The 11648-nt window shown below is 40.8% G+C and overlaps 1 protein-coding gene across 4 annotated transcripts in view; it reads left to right on the top strand.

Annotated features, from left to right (window-relative positions):
* Window positions 1-1159: 1159 nt before the first annotated feature.
* The window catches only part of HOOK1 (hook microtubule tethering protein 1), a 73644-nt gene continuing 63155 nt past the window's right edge, over window positions 1160-11648 (top strand). For 2 of the 4 annotated variants that reach the window (XM_055585678.1, XM_055585679.1), the window contains exons 1-2: window positions 1351-1623; window positions 7204-7289. In XM_055585678.1, coding sequence (XP_055441653.1) covers window positions 1561-1623; window positions 7204-7289 — 149 coding nt within the window. In that variant the 5' untranslated portion in view covers window positions 1351-1560. Of the gene's footprint in view, window positions 1225-1350; window positions 1624-7203; window positions 7290-11648 lie in introns of those variants that run through there. The other 2 variants (XM_055585677.1, XM_055585676.1) reach the window with 2 other exon arrangements.

Below are 11648 nucleotides of genomic sequence, written 5' to 3'. Positions count from 1 at the left end.
TGATGAGTTTATGAATGAGTGATGAAAATCAAGCGCGAGTAATAATATTCTGCTGCTGTTGCTGCTAAATCGCTTCAGTCGTGTCCGACTCTGTGCGACCCCATAGACGGCAGCCCACCAGGCTCCCCCGTCCCTGGGATTCTCCAGGCAAGAACACTGGAGTGGGTTGCCATTTCCTTCTCCAGTGCATGAAAGTGAAAAGTGAAAATGAAGGCGCTCCGTCGTGTCCGACTCTTAGCGACCCCATGGACTGCAGCCTACCAGGCTCCTCCGTCCATGGGATATTCTAGCCCAATTCAATAACCTAAGCTATATATCAGTCAGTACCTTAGTTTCCAATTTTACACCTCCCCATGAACATTTTGAGAAAATACAGGTTTTCAACTGCTCTAGAAACATAAGAAGCATTGTACATTGATATCTTTCATATTTTTTTGAAAAGTAAAAGATCATTTCATTTTTCATTTTCCTACCTGTAAATGGCTTTCCCTTTTGCCTCATTTAAAATAAAATTGTCCATGGTTTTGTGATCTTGTGAGAGCTTATTTGGTTTAAGCAGCTTTACAGTATTCACTCCGGGAGTTGGTGATGGACAGGGAGGCCTGGCGTGCGATTCATGGGGTCCCAAAGAGTCGGACACGACTGAGCGACTGAACTGAACTGAATAGTATTTTACCCTATAGGAAAAAATTTCTTTCCCATATCTGCAAATTAAAATATCCTTTTCTAATGAGCGCCTAGAACATTAGCTTTCCCTCTCTGGATGGTTTTTATTCACTGGTAGGCTCTATCTCTGAAGACGCTGTGGAAGCAGTCTGTCGGTCTCCACAGGTGTAGCCAGGAGCTGCCCTACTCGCAAGGAGGCGGGAAGCTGCCTGGAGTTTCTCCTACACATTCCTAGGCCCCCGTGGCCACTTGTGCCTTTGGGACTACGCGATCGACTACCTCACTAACGCCCCATCGCGCACGCGCACTCATTGCCCCCCGCCCTAACTGCACCTGCCGGGTCATAAACCCCTTCCCACCCGCTCGAGCTCTCACTAGGAGGCTCAGTCTTGTCTCACGTTGATTGGTCAAAGCCCAAAGGGTGCGTCCAATCAGCAATCCCTCCTGCTCAACCAATTCCCGCTCTTCCCGCCCCCTCCCCGCCCCACCCGTCCCTCTCAGGCACCTATGTTCTTTGTGACTGGTGCGCGCCCAGGTCACTCAGCGCGGCAGGCAGAGGTGTGCCGGGGTGGGAAGGAGGGGCGGGAGGAGGACAGGGAGGAGAGGGAAGGGGAGGGGAGGGGAGGGGAGGGGGCGGGGCTCAGGTGCCGTGCGGCGCAGTCCAGGCCAGAAGCGGGAGGGGGCGAACTGCGGAGTGGGGCGGGGGCAACGGCGAGGAGGGCGTTACGCCGGCGACGTCGGCCGCGCGAGGCTTCGCGCGTGAGCGGCGAGGGCACGGGGCCTGGCTACTGAGCTTTCCTGGTGGGCGAGCAGGTCCTCGACGCCGGCTCCTGGGGGAGCGCGGGGAGGAGGGAGGTGTCGGCGTCAGCGGTGTAGTCGACGGCGGTCCTGGCCATGGAAGAGACGCAGCCGCTTCCGCAGTCCGAGCTGCCGCTGTGCGACAGCCTCATCATCTGGGTGAGTGCGAGGGGGCGAATCGGGCCGAAGGGCCGCGGCGAGTTCCTCGGGCGGGGGGGTGGGGTGGTGCCTGGTTCTCGCAGGTTAGCCTGCGAAGGAGCGACGGTCACCTGCGCCCCGGACTCCGCGCATTGCCCTCCGCGTCTCCAGTCGCCCTTGACCTCGAGAGTGCCACCTGCGGGTCGCGGGGCAGGTGTGCGTAGGTGAGTGAGTGTGCGTACGTGTGTTTCTGTCTTCGCGGGCGGGAGCGGGGAGGGTAAAAGGAGCTGGGAGTGGGGGTGGGGGAGCGGGAAGAAGGACACTTGTCTTACCGCCCTGATCATGCTCCTGACAGCTGTGGCGGGAGCCTAGAGCCCATCCGTTTACTCCCCGCTGGGCCATTTGCTCCCCCTGCTGTGCGCCCAAGCCCTAGACTTTCTGGACCACGGGCATCCTTGCCTTACGTCTGCAGAACAGCCTTCTCATAGAGACCTTTATGCTACTTGGGAGTGAAGAGCCCCCTCTGAAACCTCCCTCCCACTGCAACCACCTAGCTCTAATTTGGACGCAGGTGGCAAAGAAGTGGTTTTAGTTCATGGGTTAGTGCTTCTCCCGGACCCCAGGACATCCGTTTTTGTAGAGGCCTCTTAGAAGAGATGTTTCCACGTATATATTTCCTGCGTGGATCAGAAGATAATGTTGGGGGTGGGGCGCTCGTATTCTCTTTTTCTCACTGGTTCCCCTCCTCTTCCAATGGACAAGCATTTTCTTTAAAGAAAAAAAAAAAACAAAAACAAAAAACTTGGCATTTTCGTTTGCACCTTATCCGCACTTGGTAGTCCTATTAATTTATGTTGGGTTTGGACAGACAGAATCTGTCCTCAGTATTGCGATCAACAAAAGTGTCTCAGCTTTTGGAAGTGCTCAGCGATCAGAGAGAGCTGACATTTAGGTGTGGCTTCTGATCCATATTGGGCAAGTCTGACGCTCCGTGGTCCACAAGGTGCAGTCAGTGATGCTCACCCCTAAAGCAGTTTTTTAATTTTGTGTCGGGGAGTGTGTGTAGAATGGAATGTAAACAGACTAGATTAAGAGGCAGTAATTGATGAGTTTCTCTCTCTCTCAATGCATGTAATTCAAAAGAAAGAAATCAGGGAATGTTTCTGGCAGTATGTGAATTCCCTTGTAAATAACCATAATGTAAAGCTACCTTTACACTTTGGAGGTAAAAAGTTTTTGCTGTAAGTAAAATGCAAGCATCTGGAGTTTCTGAGTTAAAAGCAGTTAGCTGACTGTTCACCCATATTTTCACTTAAACTTAGTATGGGGTTTAAATGCCGTATTTAAGGTTGTCGTGAAACAAGGCAGTTACTTCTAATGGTGTGGTTTAGTAAATGACTAATTAAAGGGTGTTTCCTAATCTGTTGCATTGTTGCTCTAAACGTGTGACTTATAGTACACTTAGTCTTCATGATGTCATTGACTTATATGAGGGTTGGTGGTGAAGTATAAGATTTTCATGAATTTTATTTAAAAATTTAAACTATTTGGTGACTATATCCATTCTTTTAATCAGTATTAATAGTGACGTTCCTACTTTGTATAAGACACTGAGGAAGAAAGATATCAAGAATAATCAAAAGAATCTTCCATTTTAATTGGTGTAGTAGGTAGATCTGTGTATTTTTGCTGATTGTCAGCCACTTCACTGTTAGTGTTAGCTTACCTCTCCAACTTTCTACAAACTGCCCTCATGCCATGCTTCTCTTTGCTCCCATACTACATTGACTTTCTTTAGGAAGATAAGCATTTGTGTGGGGTTTTTTTGTTTGTTTTTATTTATAAATGTATCACAGCTTTTTAACTTCTCTTTGAAATATCCTTCTTCTACTTCTTTCAATGGCTGATTGACTTCTTACCATTCATTTCTTGGGTCTAGTGTCATCTTTCAGAGACACTGTGACAGTGAGTGACCTACCTGTACCCTACTCATATCCCATTGTAACCTGCTAACCCCTTTTTGTTGTGTCTGTAAACACTTAATATTTTCTGAAGTCATCTTGTTTGCACTTTGGGAACAGAGCCCTTGCCCTACCTGTTTTCTGTTCTGTCCCCAGGAACAAAAACTGACTAGGATCTCTAGTACAACATTGAATCAACGTGATGATAGTAAATATACTACTCTTGGTCCTGATCTCGAAGACTAATATTTCACCATTGATTATTTCACCACTAAGTACCAGGGATACATTTTTAACTGTTTCATAGAGGATTGATGAATTCCAACACATTGAAATCAGGAGAAATGAGTTTTCAAGACACAGAGAAGAACCCTTAGAAGTAATATAAATGGTCGTCTTTGATGATAGATTGAAAGATGGTAATGGAAGACACGTTGTCATGATATCCCTGAACTCTTAATGTGTTCCCTGCCAATCTAAGTAATGTTAACCTGTTGAGAGGAAGTTGTAGGAGATAGAAGGTAAGAAAAAAAGTTATAACGGAGGAGAGAACACAGCTGCTAGTAAACCGCGATCTTTCAGTGCTGCACGTTGTTCTAGGACAATGGAACCATCCTTAACAGAGAAGTCACCAAGAAGAGTTGGTTAGGTGGAGACATGCCTGTTTTGGCAGTGTTTTAAAAGTTAGATTTTATGATTTGAAATTCATCTTAAAATAACTAATTCTTCGAAATGTTATACTGCCACTTAGCAAAAAAATTCAGGGCTGAAAGATAAATTTGGCATCATTTACATGGTGGAGAGAGTTCAAGGTATGTGTGTGAAGGTGAATTTAATTTTGCCTTTTGGCTCTGTGACATTTGAAATTTTAAATTCATTGGACTCTGATTTCACCAATAGAATTAGAGTGTTGGATATGCCCAAATTACAAAAAAAAAAAAAGAAAAAAAAAGCATGGTTGAATTGTTTTTATAAAGATCTTAAAACTCAAAGCAGTGATCCTCTTTCTGAAATGAGCAGCTGGAGGAATAGAATTTGAAACCAGAGCTGACTCAAAGTTGAGTTTTTGTTGACTTTCAGTTGTGAAAACCCCTTTTCTTTCTTGATTTCTTTGACATTTATATTGAAGCAGTTCAGGAACAGCATTTCCACATTTCTGATCATTTGCTTTATTTAAAAAATAAAGAAGACAGTAAGATGCTATTTGCCAGAGAACTGTGTTTAGAGATGGAAGCCCTGTCTGTCATTTTTGGGTCACTCACAAAGAGACTTCGGCCTCTTCACCTCTATGAAGAGTAGTCTGAAAAGAATACATTTTCTTTCGTCCTGCTGCTTTGGCTATACTCCCCGCACTGGGCTTTATAATTTAGTCACACTTTTGGTTGTAAAGTCTTTCAGTTTAGCCAAATGAAATGACATTCTCTGTTACCTATTTTGTAACTAGTTTAAAAGCTTACAGGAAATACTTTTCATGGCTGTAAAAAGGAGAAATCGATCTTAATTTGGGTGTGGTGGGCCTTGAGGCACTCTGTGTATTTACTCCTTTTACATACTTCTCTACTATTTTGCCTAATATTCTGTGTCTCATGAAATTGTCTTTTTAAAATCACTAGTCATAACCATTTTATAGAAACTTAATGGTGTAAAGTATAAGTAGGAAGGGTTGAAAAATGGAAGCCACATTTTACCTGGAAGTATATGATTATCTTCCTTTGAAAAATGCCCTAAACCCTGGGGTTTTTCTTCCTTGTACATCCACTCAACTGCAAAATCCTTTTTACTTTGTATTTTACATATTCCGTGAATTCACGCTGTCCTCTCAGTCAGTATTATGGTAACTCATCTCAGCATCCCAGGTTATCACAAAGACCATTGCCGGAGCCTTCTAACTGACACAGGTGTAAAGCTGTTCTCTCTCCTTCTCTGTGTCACTCTTAACTGCTCTGCACAACATACTAAAGATGTCTCTCCCTTGTTACTCTTCAGTGACTCTTCATCACCCAGAGCAATAGTTCTAAAAAAATGAGGTGCATAACAATCACTTGGGGATTTTCTAATTCTGATACATGTTGTCTTAGACTCCACACTTTAAGAAACCCTGACTCACAGGTAATGTGCTAACAGCTGTTGAATTTGTACCATGTGCTAGACACAGATCTGAGTACACTGTGTTTGCTAATTTATTTAATTCTCACAACCATCTTGTGAGGTAGAAACTATTTTGCTGTTTCCCTATAATATAGATAATGCCCTGAAGGTTAATTCCAAGTTTCTTACCACTGCCCTTCCAAGCTCTAACCTGTGCCCCTTGGTTGTCTCCCTTGGCACTGAAATGCATAGAAATCCATTAATACTGAACTATGCCTTACCTAAAAACACCATTTCTTGTATTTGTACTCTTTCTATGTTGCTATTTCCTAAAGCTTCCTTCTCCTGGTCTTTTGTGTACTCAAGACCATCCATTGGAATCATCTCTAGTAAGTCTTTCCTAGTACATACCCTAGTTTGATTAGCGGGCTCGTACACACTTCAGAACATTTTGTGCATGCTGCAGTCATGGGAGAAGAAGTGGCATCTTCTAGAAATGATTTGTGTCTTTTTCTCCTCTCCTGAATTCTCAGTTGAAGCTACTTGAATGTGGAAACCCGGTAATGTTTCCTTGTAATTCCACCTTATACTGCAGTGCCCTATGTACAGTAGAAAGCTCAGGAAAGTATCTTTATCTTTGTGCTTTGAATGTAATTGTGGCTCGAGTTAGTTTCTGTCAATCTTCCATGTTGTGTTAGGATAATAGAGACAGATTTCTAGAACCTCAAAATAAACAGCAACCACTAAAGGTGTTTTATGGTGGTAAACTAAGGAATTAGAATTGAATAACTGAATAGTAAAGGAGATGAATAAATGTGGGAAAAGAGAATCATAGTATATTTAAGATCTTTACAAGTTGAGATTGGATTTCTGGAAAATATATAATCCATTTAGCTCTATTGTAATTTGCTTTTAAATAATTCTTCTATCTTGTATTTACCTATTAGAAAGAGCTGCCGCCATTTCACTTCTCCTTTCAAAATATACATGAATATTTAACAGAGATTTGGAAAGTTAGTAGTATCTAACACCGAACTAGATAGAAACAACTTGATGTTGAAGGTGCGCCCTGGACTGCTCATGCTCTAAGGATAACTGTTGGTAGCAGGCAGAAGTCTTGCCTAGAGCTCAGTGATAAACTAGGTAGTGTTAAACTTGACATTTGTAGCCTTTGTTTTCCTAGCAAGTGATATGAATGAAATTTTAACTTGCAGATATTAGGTTGTTTTAAAGTTCTTTTCCTGATGTTATTCTCCTAAAAATTGACAAAACAGAAAGTATGACTCTCTTAAGAGTTCTACATGTATTTTTCAGAAATTCTGAAGTACTTCATATATGACATCAATATATCTGAATATTTTAGGTATAATATTCAGTGGTTTTATCAAATGTTAAGTGTTTATTCTTATAAAAATACAACACAGTTATAGAAACTTATTAGTATAGTTTCCTTTGTTTGGCAGACAGTGTTCTCTCTAGTGTTCATTCATGTATATAAATTCAGTGGAGTGAGGAGTATGGCATTAAAGTAACTTGCTTTATGTCATTTTAGCTGCAGACATTCAATACTGCTGCACCCTGTCAGGATGTCAAACAGCTGACTAGTGGAGTTGCCATGGCACAAGTTCTTCATCAAATGTAAGTATTGTTTCAGATTCTTCCTAAAATAATTATATTGTAAGGCTACTGAAACTTGATCCTTTTTAGCGCTGACAGGCGTATGGTATCAAGGTATTCATGCATCTAGGGGACAAAAAGTTTTACCATCTGATTATTTCTTGCTTATTCATAGAGATACATCTTAATTAAATTACCAATCAGGATTCTTATCTATTCAACAGATGTTTAATTTTAAACTTGTTCTGGTCATGTTCACAAGTTACAGTTACTAGGAAAGAAGCAGGTTAAATGAGGGATGTAATTTCTTACAATGTTTTCTCCAGTTATACTATTGTCATTTTAAGGTATCAATGCGTAGAGATCATTGCTTTTTAGATAATTCAAACATGAAATACTGGTTTTAGAAAAAAATATTATATTTAAAATTTATATTTGAATTAATAATAGCAATTGTATGAATCCACCAATAATGAAATATTCTATAAATGAAATTTTAGCTCACAAATGCTAGGGAACCTTACCCAGTAAAGAGATTCTGTTTGGCTTGGGCCCATTTTAAGTAATTATACAATATCAGAAGAGCCTTAATTCATTATTTCACCATTTTTGCCAAGCATTGTAAGAGGATTAGGATTATAATACCCACAGTATGAACTGTACTCTTAATAAGACAAAGGGGGCCAATGCTATAGTCATCATTTATTAATTTTCATATTGATTTTGTACTAGCTGATGTTCATGATAATATATCTTCAATGAATCCTATCTCTGCTACATGGCTTTAGATGTCAGAAATTGTTTAATTATTGCCATCATTTTTGTAAAGGTTTTTTTTTTATGATTGACTCTGAAAAATGCTTTAGCAAAAAATGGGTTAGCAGAAATTCTTTACCATCTTAAAAAAACAATTTGAAACATTATCATAATCTTAGTTACGTTGAATCTTTAAAATGATCTAATTAGAATAGACAGATTTTATGGTTAACTTAAAGATAAATTTAGCATGTTAGCATTTTTTTTTTTTTTGGCAGTCATTCTGAAGTATGCCTTACTTCCCTGCTTTCTTAAAAATATTTCTTAATTATTTTATTTTTACCCTGATTGGCTTTCAGTTCAGTTCAGTTCAGTCGCTCAGTCGTGTCCGACTCTTTGAGACTCCATGAATCGCAGCACACCGGGCCTCCCTGTCCATCACCAATTCCTGGAGCGTACCCAAACTCATATCCATCGAGTCAGTGATGCCATCCAGCCATCTCATCCTCTGTTGTCCCCTTCTCCTCCTGCCCCCAATCCCTCCCAGCATCAGAGTCTTTTCTAATGAGTCAACTCTTTGCATGAGGTGGCCAAAATATTGGAGTTTCAGCTTTAGCATCATTCCTTCCAAAGAAATCCCAGGGCTGATCTCCTTCAGAATGGACTGGTTGGATCTCCTTGCAGTCCAAGGGACTCTCAAGAGTCTTCTTCAACACCACAGTTCAAAAGCATCAATTCTTCAGCACTCAGCTTTCTTCACAGTCCAACTCTCACATCCATACATGACCACTGGGAAAACCATAGCCTTGACTAGACGGACCTTTGTTGACAAAGTAATGTCTCCGCTTTTTAATATGCTGTGTAGGTTGGTCATAACTTTCCTTCCAAGGAGTAAGCGTCTTTTAATTTCATGGCTGCAATCACCGTCTGCAGTGCTTTTGGAGCCCCCCAAAATAAAGTCAGCCACTGTTTCCACTGTTTCCCCATCTATTTCCCATGAAGTAATGGGACCACATGCCATGATCTTCGTTTTCTGAATGTTGAGCTTTAAGCCAACTTTTTCACTCTCCACTTTCACTTTCTTCAAGAGACGTTTTAGTTCCTCTTCATTTTCTGCCATAAGGGTGGTGTCATCTGCATATCTGAAGTTATTGATATTTCTCTCGGCAATCTTGATTCGAGCTTGTGCTTTCTCAGCCCAGTGTTTCTCATGATGTACTCTGCATATAAGTTAAATGAGCAGGGTGACAATATACAGCCTTGATGTACTCCTTTTCCTATTTGGAACCTGCCTGTTGTTCCATGTCCATTTCTAACTGTTGCTTCCTGACCTGTATATAGATTGTCTTTAAAGTGATTTAATTGGTCCAAACTAAGAATTGGGCTTCCTGGATGGTGCTAGTGGTAAAGAACCCACCTGCCAAAGCAGGAGATATAAGAGACACTGGTTCAGTCCCTGGGTTGGGAAGATCCCCTGGAGAAGGGAATGGCAACCCACTCCAGTATTCTTGCCTGGAGTATCCCATGGACACAGGAGCCTGGCAGGCTGCAGTCTATACGGTCAGAAAGAATTGGACACAACTGAAGCAACTTAGCATGCACACAAGAATTGTGAACATGGTCTTGTTGATTTGGGAAGTTCATCATTGTTTTAATGTACAGTCTGGCCTTTTCTTATTGTTGTGGTTACTGGTGTAGATATAGCTATCTTGTGGTTGTCATAGATGTAAGGCTGATGAATGTTCACTTACTTTGATATCCAAAAATGTTATTTATATGTATTGAAGCATCTTTCATAGCTTTACACTACAACATAGTAGATGAGAGCTGTTTTTACCATTATATGATGATATACATATGGCTCTTTGACCTCCTATATGCCAGTACTATACCTGATGTTTAGAGTAGGGTCAGGTCAATTTTAGTTAAACTGTATCCTTTATCACCAACTCATTTTTACATAATGTGTTGGATTCTGTTGTTATTGCTGCTCCTCTGTCTCTCCGATTTTTCTTTTTTTATTCTCTCTTTTGTCTCTTACCATCTTCTAATAGCTTTTCTGTAGGAATAATATGAGTGAACCAGTCAGAAAGCTTTCTTTCTTCATAAAACAAATGACAGTGACCTAAAATTGGCCCTAAACCTCTGGCTTCATTTACTTGTTTTTGCACGTACTTGCCGGGAGAAATATCAATAACCTCAGATATGCAGATGACACCACCCTTATGGCAGAAAGTGAAGAGGAACTAAAATGCCTATTGATGAAAGTGAAGGAGAGTGAAAAAGTTGGCTTAAAGCTCAACATTCAGAAAACAAAGATCATGGCATCTGGTCCAATCACTTCATGGGAAATAGATGGGGAAACAGTGGAAACAGTGTCAGACTTTATTTTTGGGCTCCCAAATCACTGCAGATGGTGATTGTAGCCATGAAATTAAAAGACGCTTACTCCTTGGAAGGAAAGTTTTGACCAACCTAGATGGCATATTCAAAAGCACAGACATTACTTTGCCAACAAAGGTCCTTTTAGTGGAGGCTATGGTTTTTCCTGTGGTCATGTATGGATGTGAGAGTTGGGAGTTGGCACTCAGAAAGCTGAGTGCCGAAAAATTGATGCTTTTCAACTGTGGTGTTGGAGAAGACTCTTGAGAGTCCTTTGGACTGCAAGGAGATCCAACCAGTCCATTCTAAAGGAGATCGGTCCTGAGTGTTCATTGAAAGGAATGATGCTGAAGCTGAGACTCCAATACTTTGGTCACCTCATGCGAAGAGTTGACTCATTGGAAAAGACTGATGCTGGGTGGGATTGGGGGCAGGAAGAGGAGACGACAGAGGATAAAATGGCTGGATGGCATTACCGACTCGAAAGACGTGAGTTTGAGTGAACTCTGGGAATTGGTGATGGACAGGGAGGCCTGGCGAGCTGCAATTCATGGGGTCGCAAAGAGTCGGATACGACTGAGCGACTGAACTGAACTGAGATGTGTAAACCTCCTTATCCTATAAGAGCCAGTTTAAATTTATTTTTCTTTTGAACTCCCTTCCATTTTTGTAAGCTTTTTAGAAGTCTGGTTCCAGACAGTGAAACTCACAGCACATATTTTCCCTTAGTTGGGTCAGTATATCATATTCCTGCTTTAAAAAAAAAAAAGCAAATTTTACTTTCTTTCTTTGAACACTTCAAAGCACTTTATATATGTTCCAATTTATTATGTATTTCTTTGATGGCTGTTGTGACTCACATCAAAGTTGTTACTGAAAATGAGATGGGAAAGTTTGCTTTTTTAAGGAAATAGCAAAATCTAGTGAATAATTCTTTCATTAGTTACCTGAGGCAGATACACTTCTAAATAATACAGTCTTAAAAATCAATTCCCAAAGTATATGACTTAGACATGATGAGTCATGAAATTGTTGGTAGGATTCTACACTTCTGTATTTGTTATCTTTAATCCAAATAAATAATATATATTGCTTTAAAAAATGCAGAAACTTGCTATTTTAAAGACACATGGGAGAAAACCTGTAACTACAACTGTATTCATTTCTTGGGATTTTCATAATAAAGTGCAACAGATTATGTGGCTTAAAACAACAAAAATATCTTCTTTAGCTTTCAGGAGG

Source organism: Bubalus kerabau, chromosome 6 (assembly GCF_029407905.1).
Source record: "Bubalus kerabau isolate K-KA32 ecotype Philippines breed swamp buffalo chromosome 6, PCC_UOA_SB_1v2, whole genome shotgun sequence".
Lineage (NCBI taxonomy): Eukaryota > Metazoa > Chordata > Mammalia > Artiodactyla > Bovidae > Bubalus > Bubalus kerabau.
Note: the sequence above shows the minus strand (reverse complement) of the source record. Positions and strands in the feature narration are given on the sequence as shown.